The sequence below is a fragment of the Castor canadensis genome, chromosome 7, assembly GCF_047511655.1.
Source record: "Castor canadensis chromosome 7, mCasCan1.hap1v2, whole genome shotgun sequence".
In the NCBI taxonomy this organism is placed as follows: domain Eukaryota; kingdom Metazoa; phylum Chordata; class Mammalia; order Rodentia; family Castoridae; genus Castor; species Castor canadensis.
Genome location: NC_133392.1, coordinates 129,467,358 through 129,492,550, shown reverse-complemented (window position 1 = coordinate 129,492,550; position 25,193 = coordinate 129,467,358). Strand labels below are relative to the sequence as shown.

The 25,193-nt window shown below is 44.3% G+C and overlaps 1 protein-coding gene and 2 long non-coding RNA genes across 10 annotated transcripts in view; 1 reads left to right on the top strand and 2 right to left on the bottom strand.

The window, feature by feature from the left end:
- LOC109676930 (uncharacterized) overlaps positions 1 to 5,723 on the bottom strand; it is a 46,468-nt gene extending 40,745 nt beyond the window's left edge. For both annotated transcript variants that reach the window (XR_012449944.1, XR_012449943.1), the window contains exon 1: positions 5,557 to 5,723. This is a non-coding gene — a long non-coding RNA (uncharacterized lncRNA). The remainder of the gene's footprint in view (positions 1 to 5,556) is intronic.
- St3gal3 (ST3 beta-galactoside alpha-2,3-sialyltransferase 3) overlaps positions 1 to 25,193 on the top strand; it is a 196,689-nt gene that overhangs the window by 152,421 nt on the left and 19,075 nt on the right. For all 4 annotated transcript variants that reach the window (XM_074080374.1, XM_020156382.2, XM_074080375.1 and 1 more), the window contains 4 exons: positions 16,010 to 16,104; positions 19,560 to 19,623; positions 20,435 to 20,530; positions 20,778 to 20,964. In XM_074080374.1, the coding sequence (XP_073936475.1) occupies positions 16,010 to 16,104; positions 19,560 to 19,623; positions 20,435 to 20,530; positions 20,778 to 20,964 (442 nt within the window). The remainder of the gene's footprint in view (positions 1 to 16,009; positions 16,105 to 19,559; positions 19,624 to 20,434; positions 20,531 to 20,777; positions 20,965 to 25,193) is intronic.
- The window catches only part of LOC109681565 (uncharacterized), a 45,211-nt gene continuing 40,898 nt past the window's right edge, over positions 20,881 to 25,193 (bottom strand). For 3 of the 4 annotated variants that reach the window (XR_012449938.1, XR_012449941.1, XR_012449940.1), the window contains 2 exons: positions 23,409 to 24,823; positions 20,881 to 22,980 (listed from right to left, as the gene is read on the bottom strand). This is a non-coding gene — a long non-coding RNA (uncharacterized lncRNA). The remainder of the gene's footprint in view (positions 22,981 to 23,408; positions 24,824 to 25,193) is intronic. The other variant, XR_012449939.1, reaches the window with a different exon arrangement.

Genomic DNA, 25,193 nt, shown 5'->3' with positions numbered 1-25,193 from the left:
CCCCAGCTAGGGCAGGGGGACCTGCCTGGGAAATACCAAGAACAGACTGCATTAATGCATTGCCTCCCTGGGGCAGTGGTATGGGGTGTGATATAATCCAGCCTTATAGGTGCAAAAGTGTGATATAATTCAGTACTGGAGCCCCCTACTTCCCTGGCCAGCAAGGTGGTGCACCCTTCCCTCTTCCCTATAAACATAGCCACATTCAAAGCCCTAGAGATAGAGAACAGCCACGTAGGTTGCCTCTTAGTCTGTGACTTGGATGATCATCACTAAAAAAAAGAAGAAGAGGGATAGATTTAGGGGGAAATATGAACTCCTTGTTTCTGATATAATGAGCCTAGGTGCCAGTGGGCTATGTTAAGTGCAGTTGGATATATTAAGTCCTGAGCTCAGTCCTGGGTTTACATTTGAGATGGGAGTTTAGCAACCACTGGTTGGATATGAGTACCTGGACATCTGGAATTTGAAACCTCCTGCAACAGTCACACTTTCCAACTGTTTTCCCCACATCCTTCCCAGGACTGTACAGAGTGAGGGGATGAAGAGTAGATGGTGGTCAGCAGGGACTGTTCTGGTGCCCCTCCCTGGGTCTTGGTATCCAGCCTTCTCCCCTGAAGGCAGAGGATCCCATCGAACAGGATAAATTCTGCTTATTCACCGTCATGTTGTCTCATTTCTGAGCAGAGGGAGAAAAAAATTCCTTTCTCTGGAATTCCACATGTCAGAAATTATATGTCTGTATTAAGTTCCTGTGGCTGCCACAGCAGATACTTCTTTCATGATTCTGGAAGCCAGAAGTCTGAAAGCAGGATCCCTAAGCCATTCCTGCTCCCTCTCCTCAAGCTCTGAGGGATTACCTGTCTAATTCTGATAGGCCTGCATTCTCTGTCTTGTGACCACACCACTCTAGAGCCACTCTTGGTCGTTGTACCCACATTGTCTTTCCTTCTGTTCATGATGAAGCCTCCCTCCCCTGTTTCTTCTAAGGCTATTTGTGAGTACAGTTTGGACCTGCCCATGTGAACCAAGATAACCTCCCCATCTCAAAGCTCAGGTGTGCTGTCTCACATATGTAATCCCAACTACTTGGGAGGTGGAGATCATAAGAATTGCAGTTTCAAGGCCATGCTGGGAAAGAGTAAGACCACATCTGAAATCAGTAAACTGATTATGGTGATGCACTCCTGTGATCTCAGCTATGTGGGAGGCCATAGGTAGGAGGAGCTTGGTCTAAAGTCAGCCTGGGGCAGAAAGGCAAAAAAAAAAAAAACAACTGAGGGTATGACTCAAGTGGTAGAACACCTGCCTACCAAGCTCAAGGCCCTGAGTTCAAACTCCAGTACTGCAAAACAAACAAACAAACAGAAAACCTTCCCCATGTCACAGTCCTACTTCATGAGATTTGTATTCTACCAGAAAATGTAGACAGTTAATACTAATAAGTCAATTATTTAGTAAATTAGAACAAGATAAATACTGTGAGAAAAAAAGGAAAAGAGTATGATCATGTGACAAGAGCAGGATACAGTATTGAACAGGCTGATCAGAGTTGGCCTCATGGGAAAAGTGAGATTTGAATAAGGGAGAAAAGAAGTAAGCCAAATGCATATCTAGAGAGAGAACAAGCCAGGCTGAGGAAACAGCTCAAGATAAGGGCCTAAGGCAGCAAGGAGTGTGGCCATGGTACTGAGAATAGGGGAAGAGTGGTAGGAGACAAGATCAGAGAGAAAATTGAGGCCTGCAGGCCATTCAAGGACTCTGAACAAGATGGGAAGATATCGCATATATGGACAGGTTGGTCTTTGATGGAAAAATGGATATTTGCTCATTTTCTCAAGAGGCATAGAAGAGGATGTGAGGCACATACAGGTGGTTTTGTAGATTTGGGGGAAGGCAGATCTATGATCTCACTTAGCAAATATTTATTCAGCACCTGCTATGATAGGCATAATTCTAAGTGCTGTGAGACATGACAGTGAACAAAATAGGCAGCTCCCTATTCACACAGAGCTTACATTCTCCATATAATGATAAACAAGTACACGTGGGAGAGAATAAGCAATTATTAAGTTAATTTTATATAACAAATGCTTATGAAGAAAATAAAACAAGATGATGTAATGGAGAATGACTGGAGGAGGAAGCTCAATTAGATGAAAGACTCAGAGAAGACTTCTTCAAGGAGGTGCCATTTGAACGAAGGGATAAATGCAAACAAAGAGCTAGCCTTGGGAAAGGTCCAAACACTAAAAAAAGGTTTCTTGTATTCAAGGGTAGAACGAAAGCTAATATACTGTAGCAGGGTGAGTAAGGAAGAGCTAAGATGAGGTGAGAAATGGATGAGGCTTAGGCCCTGTAGCCTGTGGTTCAGTTTCATTCAGAAATGGTAAGAAGGCTTGGCAGGAGGAATGGTGTGATACAGTTAATGATTTAGGAGTGTCACTCTTGCCTCTCTGAGCAAAGGGCAAGAGTCAGATCTGGTCATAGACCACTGCAGTAGTCAAGAAGTAACAATTTGGACCTGGGTGTAATGGGTAGAGATAGGTAAGTGGGTGAATTTAGAATATGATTAGAGATTATGTTAATAGGACTTGCTGGTGAATTAGCTGAGAGACAGCCAAGAAAAAGAAATGAGTTAAGAATGACTCCAAAGGATGCTACCCAACTGGCAAGAGAGAGGATTGTTTGAAAAATAGGTGTTCCTCTAAAGAATGTGAGGATCTCGGCAAATGGGACTAAAAAAGAATAAAGAATGACTCTCAGCTTTCTTTGTGTGTGTGTTTTTTCTTTCATTCATATGCACATACAATATTTGGGTCATTTCTCCCTCCTTCCGCCCCCGCCCCTTCCCTCTCCCCCTGACTCTCAGCTTTGAGCTTGATCAGTGATATTAGCCTGCGCCTTGGCTTCCTCATCCTCACAGCCAAAATCCAGGTGCCTTTGCCACAGTCCTGTGTACCACTGGTGTATTCATTGCTTCTTTGAGTTCATCACTCTCCTGTCCTTCCAACAAATCTACTACAGCAGTACCCAAATTTGGGTTGAATCCATCCAACTACTCTTTTTTTCAGTAATGAGGTTGGAACTCAGGTCTTCACACTTTCTAGGCAGGCACTCTACCACTTGAACCATGCCTTAATTACTTTTCTTGATTCTGGGCTGCTTGACACCACTACCTTGGCAATATACAAGTGCAGTCCTTGTTACCACTGTGGCTTCATAGTCCACAGTCTCTGTGGACTGCTCAACACTTCAGCTATTCTTGTCCCTGGATGGCTTACTTTTGGACTGTTCCAAACCTTTATAAATCACTGCAGCCTACCTCCTATACACATACCCCAAGACCTCCAACCCCAGAGATGTCCCAGAGAAAAGTCTGTCTTCAAGCATCCTCTCAGGTTCTCCCTCTGCTGAGCTCACTTTTCAGAGCAGCTATTGCTACATCCTCCCTGCTTTTCCTAGAAAAAAGTTGTCCTAGCTTTTGTGTTCTCCCCTCATACTTTGCATCTATCCTCCCTCCATGGGACTTCATTCCACTGTCACCCTCTGTCTTCTATACTCTTCCTCCTCTCTGTCTCCTTCCTATCAAATACAGACATGTTGTTCTCCCTCATCCTGCTGCACTCTCCAGCTTCCATTCCACTTCTGACCTTTTCATCTATACCAAGTCTTTTTAGAAATAGTCACATCTTAGCCAGGCTACTCAGGATTGCAGTTTGAGGCCAGCCAGGGGGAAAAGTTAGGGAGACCCATCTCAGCAAAAGCTGGTGTGGTAGTACATGCCAGTAATGTGGGAGGCATAAGTAGGAGGATCACAGTCCAGCCCAGGCAAAAGTGGCACCCTATTTGAAAAATAACTTAAAGCACAAAGGGCTGGGTGGGTGGCTCAGATGATAGAGCACTTGTCTAACAAGTGTGAGGCCCTTATACCCCAGTACCACCACCATCCCCCCCCAAAAAAGTCTTGTCTTTTTCTTGAACACATTCTCACTTCTCTCCCGTCTCAATCCCTGTCATTCTGGTTCTGTTTTCTCTCTATTCCTGATAGTATGTTTCCCTAGAGGGCCAGTGACTTACATATTCCCAAAAGCAATGTTGGCAAATAAGAATGTGGATATAAATACTGCTGACCCATGAGGTCATTGCAAGGATTAAGTAAGATAATGCATGTGGAGCATTTAGCACAGTGCCTGGAACACAGGAAGAACTGTTTGCTGATATCACTTGTTACTGTGTGCTTATCATGTATTTCACAACTGCCTCTCTACTTGACTGCCTCACAAAGACAGGGACTGAGTTTGGAGTTTTGTTTTGGGTTTTCTTGTTTGTTTTGGGGTTTTTTTATTGTTTGTTTCTTTGGTTGGTTGGTTGGTTTGGTTTTTTGCAGTTCTGGGGATAGAACCTAGGGCCTTGTAAATGCTAACCAAGTGCTCTACACTGAGCTACACCTCAGCCCTTGAGAATAAGTTGTTTATTATCATATTCCCACGGTCTTGGGATAAGGTGGAGCTTGGCGTATATTGGAGAGATGGGTGGTACACTCGGGATCAATGGGATCATGCCTTGGTCTCTGGGCTATGTAGCCTCTGTAGACCACCTGGCCATCATTCATGTTCCCTCTGGGTAGGAGTGCCTTCCTCTTTGTAGCAGCTTATAGGCTTGCTTCATACTTCCTCTCTCTTTCTCTCCTCCTCCTCCACTCTAGGTATAGGCTGTCAGCAGAGTCAGCAGGAGCCCAGGCACTGCCCCTTGAAGGCCTCTGGCTCAGTCTTTCCTCTCCTCCTTCAGCACAGGCCTCCCTGCCTGTCATATGTGTCATGCATGTGGCTCCAGCCTGTCTTGACACAGATGTGGCCATAGTCCCTAAGTAGTCAGAGGGGCAGTGCTAGCAACATTTCAGACCTGAGAGGGAGTGATGGCTGTGAACATTGGAGACAGTGCTGGAAGCCTGGCCCTTTGGAGCAGGGAGATAAAGTATCCATGTGTAGCTGCATAGAGGCAGCTCCCAGATCTCCACAGGTGAGCAGGAATTCAGTCTGGAATGGCAATGGAAGTGGAGACTCTCACCCCAAGTTGCTCCTCCCTCTTGCAGCCCACAGGCATTCACCCAGCACATGCTGTGTACGAATGCCACACAGTCTGTAGGGAACCAGACAATGACATTAGTACATAGTAAGTGCTAAGAGAATAGGGTACACAAAGAACAGTGGTGTCCCAGGAGAGTTTGGCCTGCCCATTGTGGCTCAGGGAAGATGACAGAGAGGTAGAGGTGCTGGAGTCAGATCTTGTAGAATGAGCAGAAGTTCAGTGTGTGAATGAGAAGGGGAAGAGAATTTCAGGCAAAGGGAACAGTGGAGAGAAGGTGTTAAGAGCCCAGCAGATTCTAGAAAGTGTAAGTAGTTGAATAAACCAGAGCCTATGAGAGGGAGGGAGGAGAAGTAGCTGCAGTTGGTAGAAACCCATATGAAACCACAAGCAAAAAAGGAAATGTGTTAGTTTATGTAACTAAGCTCAGGAGCTGAACTTTTAGACCTATCTAAATCTAGGACTCACAGTGTCTTTCTTCCTGTAGCTCTTCTTTCCTCTGGATCTGATCTTCCTGCCAACAGCTTTGTCCAAGTAGCTGCAGAAGCTGGCTCCAGCACTTCTAAGCCTGGGATTGACAAGCTTTTTTTTCCAAAAGGGCTGAATATTAGGTATTTTCAGCTTTGTGAGTTGTCATAATCTGTCACAACGACACAACTCCGTTGTTGTAGTAGTACAAAAGCATTCATAGATATTGTAGAAATGAATGTGTATGGCCATGTTCCAATAAAACTTTATTTATAGGAACAGGCAGCTGGCCTATAAATAAGACTTTAGTTAACCCAAACCCTGTTCTAAGCTTTATAGTTCACTCTCTTAAAGGAAAAAGAGAGACTCCCACATCCCCCAGTGTCTGAATATGAAATCTGAAGAGAAAACCTTGATGCATCTTTCTTAGGTCGAGTGCCCATTCCTGAACCACTTACTGAGTGCAGTCTGCTGATTGGTCAGCCTTAAACGTGTCTATTCCAGTAGGACAGGACTGCAGCTCAAGGAGGACCATATGCAGTGAAAAGTGGGATGCCATTACAGCAGAAAGGGAAGGAAATGCATACATTCACTGCAGGGTGCCAGTAAGAAAGAGCATGAATTGAGTACTGGAAGTTACCAGTGATCCAGCTTGAAATTGATCCCACATGGTCTCAGGGCACGAGGCTAGCCCTGCGGTGCTATGAACACTGTCCGGCCTTCCCCTCCGTGTAGTATTTGCACCTCAGCTGCTTTATTGCTGTTTTGTTACATACACCCAATCAGAATGTATTTGCCCACCCATTCCTTTCTTATACACTGCTCCACCTGCCTAGATGGGACTAAAGGACAGAGTCCGTGGGGGCAGGGCCCAGGCTGCCGCTCCTCTGCTCTTTGTGGGCACTGCTTCACCTGGCCAGATTCAGCAGGTGATCTCTCCTCACCTTAAAGGTATGGCTGCTGTGATGGTTCATCTTAATTGTCAACTTGATTTGCTTATGCCTCAGGAACTAGTAAAGCACACCCCTGGGGGTGTCTGTGAAGATGCTTCCAGAGATGTTTTAATCAAGAGAGCTCTGATCTACTGAATGGATTAATACCTTGATATAGTCATAATATGATGGTATTACTGGGAGGTGGGGCCTAGTTGGAAGAAGCAGGTCACTGGGGATGTGTCCTTGGGGGCTATATCTTGGCCTGGCTTCTTCCTGTATTCCATTTCCCTTTCTCTGCTTCTTAGCCACCAAGATATGAATTGCTTGTGCTCTGCCACACCCTCACCACATGATGGACTAAACTCTCTGAAACCATAAGCTAAAATAAATCCTTCCTCTCTTAAGTTGTTTCTATCAGATATTCTGTCACAGCAAGAGAAAAGTAACTGATACATTTACAATGGTTCCCTTCCCTCTGGGCATTTGTCTGTACTACCCTGTTGCTTGAATACCCTTCCCAGCATTCTCCACCAGGCTCAAAGTTACTTGTCTTTCAAAGCCAGCCCACTCTTCATCTCCTTCAGGAAACCTTTCCTGTGTGTGCAATTTGGTCTATGACCTTTGTACTCAATATACATTCTAAAACGAGATGTATTTCCTTATGATTATTTCCCCATCTCTTCCATTAGCTTCTGGGAAGCACTTAGCACAGGACCTTGTACTGAGTGGGCAACAGTTGTTGGACAGAGCTGCATTTTCCAACTGCAGCTAGTCCTGCACAGGATATGAAGCAGGAGCTTCCTGCACATGTGTGGAATAGTACTCGTGGGCTAATACCTGACGTCTGTCTCTTTACCTCTCTGATACCTCTCTAAGGACATATGTCCACTTACCCACACACTCTCCTTAGACTCTTGCTTTCCCATGGTATTCATCCAGGTACTCTGTGAAGGAAATGACAGCAAGGCATTAAAACGTATTTCTATTTCTTGCTTCCTTGCTTCCACAGTAATACCAATATCTTACTGTGCAAGGCCCTTTATGGTGGAACTACAACAGTCAGATCCCAAGCAAGACCAGATAGATTCTAGAAAACTGTCCCTCTGCTTTGTCCACCCCACTGCTTCCCAGAACAGGTTTTAGGAAGATGGATCTCTGGGGTTTAGCTTCCACCCCACTGGATGAGTCTCATTCTGGGTGGAGGGATACTGATGTGCTATGGTTCCTGGTGTAAGTCCCCACTGCTGTGCTCCGCCTTCCCTTTGCCTCCTAGGCTGCTTCACTCCTCACATTTATTGAGAGTAATGGCTAGAAGGCTGGCCACCCAACAGACATATACACATGGAACTGAAGCCAACTGGTGCCTTCATCCAGCAAAGCCACATCTGAAGGTACCTTTTCCAGTTGGGTAAGGGAAACTGGAAAAAGGCCTCTACTGTGGGTTTGCTAGTACCTACACATAACCACTTCTTACTCATAATAGGACAAGGTTGGCTTTCCTGCTGGTTTAGGTCCATGAGCCAGGACTGGGGACTTTTCCCTTTTTCACTGCATACTGTGGAGCATTAAATGAACTGAAGGATCCCTTAGGAGGGTCCCAGGTTGCCCTTCTGAGCTGGTCTGACTGACCTGTATGCCTAGTCATGGTCCTGTCTTAGTCTACAGGTCTGGGAGCAGGTCAGCCTTGTGACTCCTAGAGGCCTAGGTAGGCCTCAGAATGTGCTGTCCTAGAGCCCCCAAGTCCCCAAACTAATAGGCTGTAGGATATAGGGAAAAAAGATGGGCAGGTCCTGGTGCAAGTTCTGTCTCCTTCCCCTGTGCCTTCTCACGCACTCACACACACCCTGCTGAAACCTGATCCTGCAGCTGCCTCACATGCTGGAGCTCTGGCGGGGCTGGCCAGCTGGGGCCTGTCGGCTGGAGCCTGCCCCACCCTGCCCTGCTACCCACTAGGACAGGGCAAGCAGGTCAGGCATCATACACCCCTGCTAGTCTGACCAGTCATTCCACATCTTAAGGGCCAGGCCCCCTACTGACATGGTGTGAGTCTGTGCCCAGGCCATCTACAGAATTAACACACATGTACACACACCACCACCACCACCTTTACCATCACCCGCCCCTGCATTTCTGGTTATTTATTTATGGCCCTGGCTCAGCTTCCAAGCCTTCTGCAGGCACAAAGCCACCTCACAAGGCTGAACAAAGCACAACGGGAACACTAGAGGAAGAGTGTAAGTCTACCTGGGGGAATCCCAGGAAGGCTTTCCAGAGGAAGTAGCATTTAAATTTAGGAGAATAAAAATGGAATTTTCCAGGCAAATAGAGAGGAAAGAATGTCAAGGACTAGAACACAGAAATATGTTCCAGGCAGAAAAAAAACTGCATGAGGACCTGTGTGTTCAGGGAGCTACAAATAGTTCATGGCTAGGACAATAGGGTCTCAGGGGAGTAAAATCCAGATTGCATAAGATTGGGGAGTGAATAGGGGATGAAGAACAGAGAGAGAATATTCACTGCTTTCTCTAGAAGTTTTGCCACAAAGGGATATAGAGAGGTTGGTAGCTAAAGGGAATATATCGTCAGGTAAGTTTGTTGAACTTGCTTTCATGTGGAAGAGATCTGGGTTTGATTATACGCAAACCCTATCTCCATAACCAGGAAACCCTGCAGGAAGAGGAGGAGGTCAGGGCTCAACACAGTTGAAATGAGGGAACATTAGGGATCTTCACTGAATTCTTGCAGCTAAAATCAAGGATATAACGGGGTGCCAGTGGCTCATGCCTCTAATCCTAACTATTCAGGAGGCACAGATCAGGAGGCTAGTGGTTGGAAGCCTGCCCGGGAAAATATCACACAACTGTAACAACACAAAAAAGGGTTGGTGCAGTGGCTCAAGTGGTAGAGCACCTGCCTAGCAAGTGTGAGACCCTTAGTTTAAACCATAGCACTGCCAAAAATAAAAGGGTATAAAAAGAGAAAACTGGGGGAGACCATGCACATCACCTAAGGAAAGGTAAAGAGCCATAAAATAGTCCTAAAGCAGCTGCAGTCCTTTGATAGTCATATGGAAATAGATGAAATTGAATCCAATCTTTATACCAAGCAAGATGCATCACAGATTTAAATGTGAAAAATGAAAACATGAAAGTACTAGAAAAAAGTATTGATGAATTTTTTTTATAATCTGGAGATAAGGAAAACTTTCCTAAGACTCAAAAATCTAGACACAATAAGGAAAATAATTGATAAATTTGACTATATTTTAAAAAAGCATTTATAGCAAAAAAGGAAAAAAATAGCAAGAAAGAAAACAAACCATAAGACAAACAAGCTGGAGGAAATATGTGTAATTATATCTCAAAGGGCTTATACACTTAATACATAAAAACCTTCAAATAAAAGTGAAGCAAGAGACCAGTACCCTATAGAAAAAACAAACAAAGTTCACAGAAAACTGATAATGGCCCTTCCAATTGTCAACCTCATTTACGGTAAAAGAAATGCAGGTAGGCATCTGTAATCCCAGCAGTCAGGAGGCTGAGGCAGTCGGATCTGAAGCAACATAGCAAAACCCTATCTCCAAAAAAAAACAAGAGAAAGAAATACAAATTAAAAAAACAATGAGATATCATTCCTTTCCTAACAGACTGGCACAAAAGAAGTGTTTAACAATGTCCTGTTTTGATGAGGCTGTGGGGCACAGAACTTTCTTATATTGTTGGTGGTTATCACAGTGTGGAAGAATTATCACAATGAATCATCCCTGTGGAAGAAAATTTGGCAATACAGAGAAAAATTAACACATATACATTTTTATCCTTTTAAGTCAGCAAACCCACTTCCAGGAATCTCTTCCAAGGACATTGGCAAATAGAAAAGATATAGTGTGTAGTTATTCGTTGTAACCATGATTGGTGGAAACACCAGAAACAACCCAAGGGACTATCAAATAAAATATGGTGCATAACCATCGTGGGATATTGTCCGGTTTATAACTATTATGGAGTGGTCAACAGAGTATATTTTTTATGAAGAAAAACAAAAACTCAGCAGGCAAAAAAGTGTGTATAGTATGTTACCTTTTAGTGAATAGAGAATGGACTAGAATATATACCTATACACATATGTCATATTTATTTGTTTATATGAAAAAAAAAAGCTAGGCATGGTGTCATATACCTGCAGTCCCAACAACTGGGGAGATAAGAGAGCGAGACAGACAGAGAGGAAGAGGGAGAAAGACGGGAGGGAGAGAGAGAGAAAGAAGAAGCAGGAGAGGGAGGAGGAGGAAATATAAAAACTAATAAAATGACCTGGGCGCTGGTGGCTCACATCTGTAATCCTAGCTACTCAAGGAGGCAGAAATCAGGAGGATCATGGTACAAAGCCAGCCTGGGCAAATAGTTTACAAGTCCCCATCTCAAAAAATCCCATCACAAAAAAAAAAAAAAGAAAAAGCAGGGGGAGTGGCTTCTGGTGTAGACCCTGAGTTCAAGCTCCAGTACTGAAAAAAGAAAAAAAAAAAACTAATAAAATGAATACTAGTAACAGGAGATGGACACAATTGAAAACTAGACTTCTCTGAATACATTTTTGTTTTGTGAATTTAATACAGGAACTATAGAAAGCATCATAAAACAAAATTAAACTAAAAATGAAGGAAAAGCAGTCCCTAAAAAAGCAAACTGAAGCAAATCAACCTAACTATATATTATTGATTAGTTAACTCAGCAGAGAATTATTTCAAGTGGCAAAAGCAAAGTTTTCTTTGCTTATAGTGGGTTACAAAGGCTGTAATGCAAAAAGAACTGTAAAGAAAACTTAAGTTGTTTTTTAGTAATGATAGTATGACTCACAATGTTGGTATTATTATTCTGAAACTATCATACATATTTTCTATATGTATATGTTAGGATAAAGTGACTAAGTAAATGTGTTAATGTCACTAGAACAAGGATGTCAGCCTGAAAAAAAGGGATACATGGACTGATAGAGTGGCTCAAGTGGTAGAGCACCTGCCTAATAAGTGCGAGGCACGGGGCCCTAAATGCAAAAGGTCCTGAATTCAAACCCCAATACCATGAGAGAAAGAGAGAGAGAAGTATAAAATCAAAGGTCAGTAAACACAAATTATGTGCTATGTGAATTTTATCTCAACAAAGCTATTGAAAAGACAGTAAATACTTATCTTGTAAGCCTAAGTTTGAATTGAGAATATCAGTATAAGTACTTTTTTTCTTTAAAAAAAATTTATTTCCTAGTTTTGTCCACCTGAAGGGCCTGGAAACAATGACTGATCCATAGCAATATGAGCATCCCCAGCCACTCAGATGTGGTCTCTCAATACCATTTTCAGTTCCTTGGGAAAATGACTGATTCCAGGTGGCGGCATCAAATGGACCAGATAAGCTTAGACATCTTTTCATATGAGAAAGCCAGCACATTCATCAAAGATTACTAGGGTGTTTCCAAGAAATTCAGGAGCCAAGTTGAGAACGTTCCACCTAGCCAAAGACAGGATGTTCTGAGCATCAGAAAGAATGGTAATTATAACCTATCCAATGGATTGACATATATCAAATATGTTAAAAATGTATATATTCATAAAAGGAAGAAATAACCTCATTAATTACCTTTGGAGGGTACCAAGGAATCAGCACATTATCCTGAAAGTTGATAAGTACACGAAAAAAACTGAACATTTTTCTCATCTTTCATGTATGACCAGTACCAATTCTGGATAACCAGAGTTGATGAGAGAAAGTTTATAGAGGTTTTTGAAAGTTTAGACAAGTATTCTAGTATCTCCTAAAGAAAGAATGGGTCTAGGCAGTTTCTTCAGTGGTTGTAAGGCATTCTGTGTGAAGCTGCTGAAATGCTTGAACCCATTGCTCAATCTTTATACCACAGGGAAATACCTGTGCATTAGACAAGACTGTCTATTAAATCTTCTTGACAATAGATTGAGCCTGAATCTCATCAAGTCTTCAGCCCTAACCACCACTTTACAAAGCACAGGTGACAAAGGAACATGCTAAGTGATCTCTGAATACAATCAGGAAAATACGCAATGTGGGAAGCTTTACAGGGCAAACAACTCGTTTTCTTTAACCACAAATTGTAAGGAGGAAAAAGGGGAGAGGAGAGGAGAAAACCTATGGGTTTAAGAGATAGAGATCAGCCAAATACAGTATGTGGACTATACTTCCATTCTCTCCTAAATAAATCCAGCAATTAAAAAACATCAGCAAACATTAATGAGACAATAGGAGAAATCTGAAAATAGATTAGATTTTTTTTTATATTAAAAAATCATAACCAACCAGACACGGGTGGCTCACTCCTATAATCCTAGCTACTCAGGAGAGTTCAGACCCAGCCTGGGCAACTAGTTTGTAAGATCCTATCTCAAAAATACCCTATTAAAAAAAAAAGGTCTGGCAGCATGGCTTAAGTGGTAAAGTGGCTACCTAGCAAGTGTGAGGCCCTGAGTTCAAACCACACCACCACCAAAAAAAAAAAAACAGAAATCATAACTAATTTTTTTATGCGGGCATGATGGTACGTGCTTGTAATCCCAGCACTCGGGAGGCTGAGGCAGGAGGATCAGCCCTGGGCCAGCCTGGGCAACTTAGCAAGACCATGTCTCAGAATAAAATAAAAAAGTGTTGGGAATGTAGCTCAGTAGTAGAGTGCTTGCCTAGCATGCAGTAGGCCCTGGGTTCAAGCCCTACTACACCAAAAAGAAATTATAATTAATTTTTTTAGCCATGATAATGTTTTTAAGGGGTGTTGTTTAGGTGTAGTTATTTTCTACAGCGTCTTTATCTTTTAGAAATTAATGCTAGAATACTTTATGAGTGAAATGGCAATTTCCAGGATTTTTCAAAATAATACAGAAAGAGTAGATGAGCTATCAAAGAAACAAAATTGACTATGATTGACAGTTGCTGAATCAGGGTGATAGGTTCATAGAGGGTTCACGGTACTGTTTTCTTTTGCTTTTATTTCTATGACATTTCATGATAACAAGTTTTAAAGATAGGGTTGGGAATGTAGCTCAGTGGTAGAGCACTTGCCTAGCATGCATGAGGTCCTGGTTTCAATCCCCAGAACTGAAAAAAAAATTTCTTAAGTTTTAACAATGTATACACAGGAAGAAAAAAGAGTGGCCTTTGCAAAGAGGTGTACCCATCCAGCAGCAAGAAATGCTGGAGGAAAGCTGGTTTAGTCTTTTAAGAGACATAAAAAGAGACTACAAAATGAACATCTAAGACATGAAGGACCAATAAAAGAATGAGGTGAAGTGGCAAATGTTTGAAAATAGATCATAAAAGTAGAAAAGAGAGAGAAAAAAACACAAAATGAAAGAAAGAAATAGGTTACACAATAGAAATAGAGGTTTTTAATAGACATTATCAGGCCTACTTAATGTGTTTTGCCATGATCTGTCCTGTGAACTTCTTTTAACCATTACTAGTATGACAACGCCTGCTTTTTTTTTTTTTGTCATAGTTTCATTTGTTTCTGCTTTTATACTTCACTTTTGGGGAATGATACATGCCATGTATCCAGCAGTTTCCAGTTTTTGTTGTTGGACCCAGCTTCTGTATATTAGGAGAAAGTCATTCTACAAAATCTTATGGGAAAAGGAAATATATGGCAGAAGGATAGTTGTCTCTATATTGTGAGATTATAGTTGTGTGTGTGTGTGTATGTGTGTGTGTACTTGTATTTTTTCCAGAATTAATATATTATAGGTTACACAAAAATAAAGTGTTTTTAAAAGTAGAAATTACTATAATGAACTTTCTAATCTGGAAAAAAGATGGAAGGGAGAGGAAAAGAGAAGAAAAAAACATCTTGAGATCATTTGGCACAATCTAAGGAGATTTTATTAGCATATGACATCCAGTACATACTAGAAAGCAGATAAAATCCTGTCCAAGCTTGACTCAGAAACTTTACAAAAATTTTATAAGCTCAGTCTTAACAAAAAAGGAATGGTTCTTAATGAAGGCATATCTAGGGACCTTGTTCCCTTTGATGTCACTCATTGACCCTAGCAAGATCCTCAGAAACTATAGTAAAACCTCAAATATATTAATTTACTTAGATTTTTATATATTAGGCACAAAAAAATAAGCATTGTTCTTGTTCACACAGGGACATGCACTTAATTGCTGGGACCCAAAAGTCCACAGGAAAGCCCTTATGAAGGAGAGGAGCAGCCACTCATTGCTATGAGTGTTGACATCTTCCTAGCCACATGAGAGGGAAGGGAGCAGGACTGAACATTTTCCACCTCTTTCAAATTCATGTCGGACTCTCTAATAATATTAGACCTCTGAGTGATTACTGATCTTATTTCTCCCATGGTGGTAAAATGGTGTTAGTGATGATGGGGGTAAAAAATGGATGCTTGTGGTTATAGTACATTAGGAGGAGTAAGTTCTAGCTTTTAGAGGTCCTTTCTTGTAGTCTCCTGTTATTCAGTGGGCTGGTTTGTGTTGAGTTAGAGACAGAGCTACCGAGGCCTAGGCCTCCATACAGTCATTCTTGAACAAGAAGGCCCTCAGCAGGCCTCACAGCACACAGTAAGTGACCAGAACTGTCAGTCTTCTGTGCTGCCAGTGTCCTGAAAAGAATCTCATACCAGGGCACTAGGTTCCCTTGTGCAGTTGTATTCTTCATTTCTAAAGAGCTTGACCCCTCCTATACATTTGTCCACTGTGCTTCACTTCCCCTTGCATCCCTTCTGACCTGTCCCATCCTCCCCAAGCTTTCAGACAAGATACTTTCCTTCTCCATTTGCCATCACTTCACTCTCCACTCTCCCTTTTCCCTCCCATCTCTCTTCCAGGAACCCCTTCTCTTAAACTTTGAGTCCTTCCCCCTCGTCCATGGGAACTTAGGGTTCCTGTTCCCTTCCCTTCATCAACAAATGCAACCTGGTCCCTGCTGGCCTGACCTCTCCTCTCAGCCCTTCATCCTAATCACAGGACTCTGCTTTTCTTTCCCTACTCTACTAAACTCTGTCTTCTGTAGCTTTGCCCTGCTTTTCACTCTCACCATGAATTCACCTCTTCCTCACCCTGGGTGGTCCACTCCCAGAATCCTCTCCAAAATTCTGTCTCCCTGCTCCGGCTATATTTTTTGACATTTTTGTGTTGCGTTGGACAGTGTTTTATCCCCATGTTCCCAGATTGCAGGAACAGAGTGGGCAGCAGTGACTGGAGATAAATGTGTGGATAACCTTCCAGAGAGCTTCCAGCTCTGAAACATTAATCCTTGCTGAACAGACCTTGTCCATCCACTCCCACAGCTCTCCAAATAAAGGCTTGCTCCCTCAGACTCAGGTTCCACTCAACAAGATTAGCAGCTACCCAGTGAGCAGACTGAGTTAGGGGGGATGTGCTGGAATTTAGAAGGTGGCTTCCACCGATCCATCACCAATACGATTCATAGAAGAACCAGCCAGGGCTCCAGCCTATTGCATTGTTGTTGTATTCCAGGTTCTCCAAACCAGCACCCATGTTCCTGGATGACTCCTTTCGCAAGTGGGCTAGGATTCGAGAGTTTGTGCCACCTTTTGGGATCAAAGGTCAAGGTATGTTGGGAACCCTGACCTACATTGACATCTCATCCTCCAGATTATCTCCGTACTTCAGCACAGGGCTGTATCTTCAAAAATCCCCATCCTAGGGACTCACTCATTCTCCACTAAAAACAACACCTCATTTTCCTTTCCTGTCTTTTCTACTCTCTTACTTATTAAATGGAATATTGACTCAGAGCTCGCCACTTGCCAGGGCTGGGTTTACAACAGTTACATAGATGGATGTGGTCTCTCTCCTCAAAAAGCTCTAGCATAGTGGGGAATAGGCACTCAGAGTGCAGGACAGGACTCTGCTTGGGAAAGACCCTGAGTTCATCGAAGAGAAGTACCAGAGACATTATTGTAGAGCACTAGGTACAATGGGAAATTTCCCAGACACAACAGAGGCCACCCTATAGGAAAGCTCCCCACTCCATCATCCCCACCTGGTGTCTTTAATCCTAACCTGGTCTCCCCTCCCTAATCATTCTTATCCTGTCCAAGGCTATCCTTTCCCCCTTAACTCAGACACTCCCTCTTCCTTCACCTTAGGGAGTTCTTCCCTCCTAACCTAAGACTTTCCCATCTCTAACAGTGTAATAGTTCCTGAGCTGTTTCATAGCATGGTGGAAAAGAGCAGGGGCTTTAGAGTCACATAGGAGATCATATCCCCATATTAACTCTTTATTAGCAGTGACCTTGCACAAGTTACTTAACCTGTCTCTGCTTTAGCTTCTTCATCAGCTAAATAGAGAAAATAGTACTATTATTTAAGGTTGTGGTCAGAATTAAAGAAACAACTGTTAAAGGGGTGATATCATTTGGCTGGGAGTCTCAAGAATACTTAAACCCTCCATTCAGGTAGGCTACCCTTCCCTGGAAAGAAGACGGTGGCCAGAAAATGTTGAACTGGGGCTTTGACCTCTAGCCTCCAAGGACACATCTAAAGGCTTGTGTCAAGCCATATGAAGAACTCTTTCCTGAGTGCACATAGCCAAGCAGCCTACTCCTGAATTTCTCCTAAATCCCCACTCAAGATCCTGACTGAACAGATACAAATGCCAAGGAAGGTCAATATACAGTGTACTGGAGAAGAGAGCAGCTATTCATATATGCCCTTTCTGTGAGGAATCCCCTTCTAGAAAACAAAACCCCATCCATATCCTTGATCTTGACCAAGTGCCTCTACTATTCCTTAATGGTAAAATTAGACGTAGAGAAAGGAAAGGAGTGAGTCTATGACCTTCCCTAAAACCCACTGTAAGGCATATCTGAAGGCACTTAGTATAGAATGTTCTTTACAGGTTTGTTTTTCACCGTATTCTCATTCAACTTCTGGAAGGACTAGCTGTGCCTGCTGCCTCTTCTTTCTCACCATGTACTCCTAAACAGTATGTTCCTCACCATTCCAGGGCAACTGCTCAGAGCCTCTTTGAAAACTCTTCAGGCTTTAACTTGACCTTTGAACCTGAAAGTATCTCCACCCCTTTCCTTAAAAATTACATGTAGGGGCTGGAGGTATAGGTCAGTGGTAGAGTGCTTGCCTAGCATGCACGAGGCCCTGGGTTTAATCCTCAGCACCACAAAGAAAATTATGTAACTCATAATAAAGCATTTGCCTAGCACATACAAGGCCCTAGTACAATCCCCAACCCCATAAAAAAACACTAAGGAGCACTATTCACATTCTGCCCAGCTTAAGGATTAAAGCATGAGCTTCTGTGTCACTCTTCCCCTCCATTCTCCTCCTTCCCTAAGAGACCATTATCCTGGTTTTTATGTTGTCATTCCTGTGCCTTGCTTATTTGTTTTTGCTATACATTTACATATTCATTATAAATCTATTGATTTTGCATTTTTTTAAACTTTACACATATTATCTATACATATATGTGTATGTATGTATACTTCAAATCGATTTTTTTTTTTATATATTTATGTTTTTTAGCTCAGTCTATACTGGTATATATGGCTCTAGGTCATTAATTTTTTTCTTTTAACTGCTATATAATATTTTATGTATTGCATGTAATTTTCCTTTGGTAGACATTTGGGTTGCTGCCAGTGTTTTTCTATTACAAACAATAATGCAGTGAACATTCCTGTACATGTCTGCTTGAACAAACTGAGTTTTTCAGTGCTATGTCCTGAGGAGTAGAGTTGCAGGGTCCTACTCTATGCACTCCTACATCGTTATTTGATATTACTAAGCTGCCATCTATTTTGATGGCACCAATTTACTTTAGCTTTAGATCTTTATGTATATTATATCTTCCTAACAACTCTGCGAAGTAGGAATTACCATCTCCATTTTAGAGATGAGGAAACTAGGGCTGGTGGAGTGGCTCACGGGGTAAGAGCACCTGCCTAGCAAGCATGAGGCCGTGAGTGTAAACCCCAGTATTGCCAAAAAAAAAAAAAATATATATATATATATATATATATATATATATATATATCCGGCCACAGAACTCTTAAGTAATAGAGCCAGGCTCTGACTGCAAAGCCAGTACCTTCCTTGTAGATGATATGCTTTTTTATGATGGGACTGGGGTTTGAACTCAGAACCTTGCCTTTGCTAAGCAAGCACTCTACCACTTGGGTCATGCCTCCAGCATTTTTTAGGTTATTTCTCAGATAAGGTCTGGCTTTTTGCCCCAGGTAGCCTTGGACTATGATCCTCTTATCTATACCTCCCATGTAGCTGGAATTATAGGCATGAGCCAGGGGATCCAGCCTTACATTATCAATAATATTATAATGCTTTCATTGGAGAAAGAAAAGCAGTCATCATTGCCAAAGCCAGAAAAAAGCCAAGAAGATGAGGTTGAATAAGAGCACAGAGGTTCTGGGATCCTTGCTGAGAGCAGCCTGATGAAGTGCAGATGGGCAAATGCTAGGCTGCAGAGGGTAAAGAGTAAGAAGGGCAGCCTAATGAAGAGCAGAATTACAGGCTGGCAGTATAAGAGGGAGGAAACCAGGGGAAGAACTTGAGGCAAGTATGAGCTCTTCCCATTGGTTGTCTCCTCATTTGTTCCCTTACAGAGGTAAGCACAACATGGTCTCTGTCTCTGAGTAGGGTCTCCCATTCCTGGGGGAAACTCAGGTGCCCCAGCTTCCAGGAAGGAGCCTGCCCTAAGGATCCTGACCTAGGGCCTGACAACAGAGCCTCAGAAATACAGATGAGTCTCTAAGGAAAGTACAAGAGACCTAGGAGGAATGTGCATGCCAGTGTTAGAGACTGGCTCCTGGCAGAGGTATGCTTGCCTATACCCTTGCCTCCATCTCCTGTCTCAGGGAAAAAGTTATGGAAGTGGTCTGGCCCAGCCTTGTATCTGGAACTTCCTTTCCCCACCCCCACTTCTACTCTAGCTCCAGCACTTGTGCCTCCAAGTAGGACTGTCAGAAAACATTTTGTGGGAACTTAAAGTGACCCACTAACAGTAACCTCCCTCCTCTGTCCACAGACAATCTGATCAAAGCCATCTTGTCAGTCACCAAAGAGTACCGCCTGACTCCTGCCTTGGACAGGTGAGCCACTGCTGCCAGCCTCCTTCGCCCGGCCGCCTGGCATGTGCAGAGTGTTGAGACCCAGCTGGTCTTTCCTACACATGGGTAGATTCTCCACATATCTGCACATACAAATACATGTAAATATCCTGGATGGGGGAACAGATAAGTGGGACCACTCCCCTGGGCTAGAGCACTTGGCAAGACATCTTGGTCCTCAGTCATCAGGGGCTTAAGGGTAAAACTACAGATACTGGGACTAGGATCAGTCCAGCAATGGGACTAAGGGTCTGAGCTGAAGAGGGGAAAGGTTTTAGTCCAGGAAGCAGCAACAGCTCTTAAGCCAACAGACCGTGTGGGAAGAGAAATAAGGGAAGCCCCAGGTTTGGGGTGAGAGAAGAAAAATGAGCAAGCCCCTCAGTGGTCATTGGGAGCCTGGTGGTTTTTGAATTGAAAATAAGGTGAATTTCTAGTCCTGTTCAACTGTCCCTGCTTTGCAAGCAGAGCCTCAAGCCCAACCCACCTTTCTCTGTCCCCAAGGCAACCTTAACCCCACTAATCCTTGGGGAACCTTTACCTCAGGATGCCATCTTACAAGAACCTCTTCCTTCACCTTCCAGGCTGGTCCCCAAGCCTTTCCACACACACGTTTTCCTGGGGAACTGTCAGGGACTAGATATTGCAAGGTTTCAGGGCCCAGCTTCCCATAGTGTAGTTCTGACCTCTAGAAATGTTACTAGGACCCCTGGTCCTGGCCAAGAGTGTGGTGGTCAAGGCCCAAAGGGACAGAGAGTTGACACCTCTCCACAGGCCTCTGCCTCTCTCCCTTCAGCCTCCGCTGTCGCCGCTGCATCATCGTGGGCAATGGAGGTGTCCTTGCTAACAAGTCTCTGGGATCACGAATTGACGATTATGATATTGTGGTCAGGTGAGCTCCCCCAAATAGAGTATTTGGCACCTGCATGTTCTGGCCCAAACCCTAAATCTTGAGAATGTCTGTTGGCTACCCGGGCTAAATATCAATAGTAGCCTCAAGATTGATAGGTTGGAGGGTTTTGAAATGGACAACTAGGTGACCCAGACTTCCATTCTCTATACTTGGGGTATTCTATGGTTGTGGTGCATCCCCAAACACAGTCCCCAAAGCAAGCTCTGACTGAGCCTGCTTTCTATAGACTGAACTCTGCACCAGTGAAGGGCTTTGAGAAGGATGTGGGCAGCAAAACAACACTGCGCATCACCTACCCTGAGGGCGCCATGCAACGGCCTGAGCAATATGAGCGTGACTCTCTCTTTGTCCTTGCTGGCTTCAAGTGGCAGGACTTCAAGTGGCTGAAGTATATCGTCTACAAGGAGAGAGTGGTGAGCTCCCCTGGCACCAGCACCTTCCCTCTTGCCCTGAACTCTGCCTTGGCCTCCCCAGTTTCTAAGACAACCTCCCACTGGAACCCACAAAGAACAAGTAGGAACCTTCAAAAGAAGCATTAATGACCCAAAGCAGAAATACAACAAATTAAACCAAGAGGCAGAGAGGCAAGAAGATGCTAGGGTCCCTGGCCAGGCTTCTCAGGCTAAAATGCCTGCTGTCTGCTACCTGCCTCCAGACATTCAAGGGCAGGCCCTTTCTCAGCTGTTTCTAGCCAGACCCCAACAGCCCCAGGGCCCTTCCCTGGCCTTAGATCCCTAGGGAAGGAAGGTTCTGATCTCTAAATCCAACCTCAGTATTACTCCCAGTCTTCATTTACCATGGTCCTATAGCTGCCTCCTTTTACCCCTTCCATGTTCTGTGAGGGCTCTGATCTTACTGGGTCCTGCCATCTATCTCAGTCAGGGGAGTAAGGCCTTATTGAGGCTACTCTGCAGGAAAGCAGACCCCTCAACTTGAAAGTCCCAGCTCCCAAACTCATAAGTCCAGATCTTTCTGTGCTTCGTTCTTTTACCACTGACCTATAGCTGGACTCCCAACCTGCTATTGAGTCTGGTTCTAGTCTTTGGCTATGATCAGATTCTAGACTCACTATTCTAGGCAGGCAAGTGCCTGGACCCATTTCTTTAAGGAGTATATGTGACAGAGTAGGGTCAGACTGCTCACTAGTAGATCACCCACTGGGCCCTCTTCTGAAACCTCTATTTCCCAGCTCTGGGCTACAGAGACATCTGCCAACTTGTCTGGGTTCATCCCCCATCGCCTCCCATCCAGCCACCCTAGGGGAGGGGTGCTGTAGAGCTCAGGCCATTCATCTTCCAATACTTAAGCCTCTTACCAGAGATTGATGACAGATGGCCCTCTGCCTGTGGTAAGAAGCTAGTTGTTCTTTCTGGAAACTTACAGGAAAGTTGAGGGTGGGAACAGCTTAACCTGCCTGTGGCAGGTCTCGCTGCTATTTGATTTGACTCCACAGCCCAAGCGCAGGCAGTGTCAAGTAGGTAGCAAGGAAGAGAGAAGACAAAAATCAGGTCCAGAAATTCAGGTAGGTGGAACAGTAAGAAAGAAGAGCCCATCTCAGAACTAGGCTGAATGAGGCAGCTGGGTTCTATTGGGGTCAGCACAGCTCCACAAAGGGAAGGAAAGAGCCAAGCAGCAGGGTGCTTATTTGGCTTCAAGCAGGCCTATTTCCCACACAAACCAAGGAGAGAATGGGGGTTGTATGAGCATCCCTCTGTTTCAGAACCTTAGAGCCTGAGATACCTTGTCCCCAGAGCCTTCTGTTTGCCTTGAGGGCAGTAGGATTTTGTTCACAGGTAAATACTTTGAAGAGAGAAATGGAAAGAAATTGGCTCTACTATGGTGAATCTCAGGGGACCTGGGTGCTGCTTTCTCACCCCAGCCCTCTGCCCATCTGCCTCTCTGCCCCTCTCCTGGCTCAGTCTTTCTCTGCTTGTGACCACCTGTTAAAGCTCCATGCCTCCCTTAGAGTAGGGGATCCCAGAGGCTAGAGCCCTAATCCCATTTGCCCCTTGCTGCCCAGTCACTGTAAATGATCTGGAATTAGCTCAAATACCAGTTCCTGCTTCCTACTAGGCAGGCTGGAAAAAGTCAAACAAGGAGAGCAGGCCAGAGGTGGGTAAGGCAGATAGATGTTTCCACTTGTTCCTTCCAAGAGCACCACAGTCAATTAAGTCAAGGCTCTTATGGTTCATCTAATGGAGAAAGAAAAGAAGAAAAGGAGGAAATCATCTAGAGGTAGAAGAAGCAGACAGCAAAACCTTGCAGCTCCCAGGAAAATTGAGGTGCTCCCTGTTGGCTGGTGTTGGTGGCAAGCAGATCAACGTCTCAGAGCAGTGGAATGAGGCAGTGTGAGTGTGCTCGGGTCCCTCCTTTGCCCCATCCTGGCCATTCATAGGGCTTCATGGCCAGACTTGTGTGGGAACTCCTTCCTGGGTGGGAGGGGTGAGTAGAAAGGAGAGAGGAGAGATGAGGAGTAGTTCTCTGAAATCCTTTGGGCCTTTCTTGGTGCCAGAGTCAAGGATGGCTTAACCATTTGGAATGAGCTGCCAAAGGAATGCTAGTAATACCTATGGCCTCACCTTTCTCAGCAACCCAAGTGGACCTGCCTAGACCCTTTGCTGCTCCAGAAGCCCTTTCTCCACCCTAATCCCACAGCTGATGCACTCCCAGGACATCTGTATGTTTTTGTTTTATTTCACTTCTCTGGCCTCTGAGGCCAGGCTGCCTCTTCAGGCCCTTCCTGTCTGGTGCCCTGCCACAGGGCCCAACCACAGGCTTGTCTTGCTCCTGCAGTGATGTTTCTAGCCATGCAACCTCTGGCTATTGACGAGAGCTCTGCACCTGTCTGGAATCTCACCTGCAGAATTCTGGCAGACAGCAGCTCTGTTCTGGAGTCAAGGCCTGAGTGGGCAGGGCTGGAACAGGTACTGGGCCTCAGTCACAGCTGCTTCATGCCATTTGGTATATGAGCATTCCCTTGCAGCATGTACCTTTCAGGTACCCAGGAATCCTGATGATTATGGGAAATGAGATATGGGAAAGGAAAGCCAAACAACCTCTGCCAGGGCTGGCCATACTTATCCAGGTAGAAGCTCTGCTCCTCACCATTTGTGGCCATTTGGTTCCCCATTTCATTGGACAGTAGCACAGGTAACTCCAAACAGGTTACAAAAAGGCCCTTTATCTCCCTGGTCCCAGGAGCTTTGACCAAGCCAGCAAGCAGATATAGTTCTCAGTTAAGGGAAGTCCATGTGCGCTCAGGAGAACATCAATGGTCAGCAAGAAGGGAAGTGAGGCCAGGAGAGAAGGTGGAGCACGGGACATGAGGGTGCAGCTGTATGTAAGTCCTGGTGGGAGAGGGCAGCCTAAGTTCCTGTGAAACTTCTGAGACAGGTCTACAGCTATCCGCATGCACTCCCTTGTCTGCCAGGCATTAGCGAGCTTCTGGCACTGCACTGGCCCTTGGGAATTTAGAAAAAAATTCATCACTGTCCCTAGCCCAGAGTTGCTCACACTCTAATGAGAAAGACAGTCCCAAAACTGGAGTTACTATACAGTTTGGTAAGCACCACAATAGGGAGAAATCTTTGTAGCCCTGGGAGCAGGCAGGTAGGGGACAGGAGAAGGCTTCCTGGAGAAGCACTGTTGAGCTGGACTCTGAAGGAAAAGTTAGAAGCAAGTCAGGTAAAAGATGTTACAAGTAATGGAACAACAGCATATGTGGAAGCCCAGAGTGACCATGTTCCATTCAGGATATTATAAGTAATACTGTATAGACAGAGCAGGTCACAATGCCAGTGATGTATCAGTGTGTGCTGCCAGAATTCTCAGATGCTATGGCCTGTGCATCTTCCTCCTGGTGCTGGGTGAGGCTGGAGATGTCCATCCACTGTCTGGAGGAAGGGGCCTTGGGGTCTGAAGAAGACAGGACAGTACATATGAGAGGCAGAGCTTCCTATCCAGTCACTCAGGCCACAGTTTTTCACTTCTACCAGCCTTTCCTCCTGTGATTCAGGACACCTGTAACCTAGGGCTGTAGGAGTCCCAGGAGCTGCCTTTTCTACCCACTTTGCTTCCTCTTCGTCCCCTGACATCCTCATACTGAAACTGGAAAGCTGGACTCTACTGAGCTGCCTTCCCTCTGCCTGGGCTTGGATCACTGTGACTGTCTTTCTTCCCAGCCTTGCAGGAGATGGAGAAGAAGATGAGGGCTGGGGGTTAGCCCCTGGGCAATCTTGATGCAAGCTTGATCTTCTAGTGGTATCTCAGCCCCTGGGAAGAAGAAGGAAGGGCAAGGTCTCAGAAGCCAGGCAGGACCACACATTGATGCTCAAGGGGACTAAGTCCTTGAATTTGGGAGCAATGACATAGTTTAAGAGGGGAAAAACAGGTGTGCTGGTGTACCCCTGTAATCCCAGCACTTGGGAGGCAGAGGCAGAAAGATTGCAAGTTTGAGGCCTCGTAGGGCTACATAGTAAGATACTGTCTCAAAAATAAATAAATAAAATAAATAATAAAAGAAGGGAAAACAGCTTAGGCTATGGAGTTATACAGACTTGGGTTTAAGTTTAGACCCATCATGTACTCTACTACCTTAGATTGAGTCTCACCTACACAGCAGTAGTGGTACTACTCATCTTGT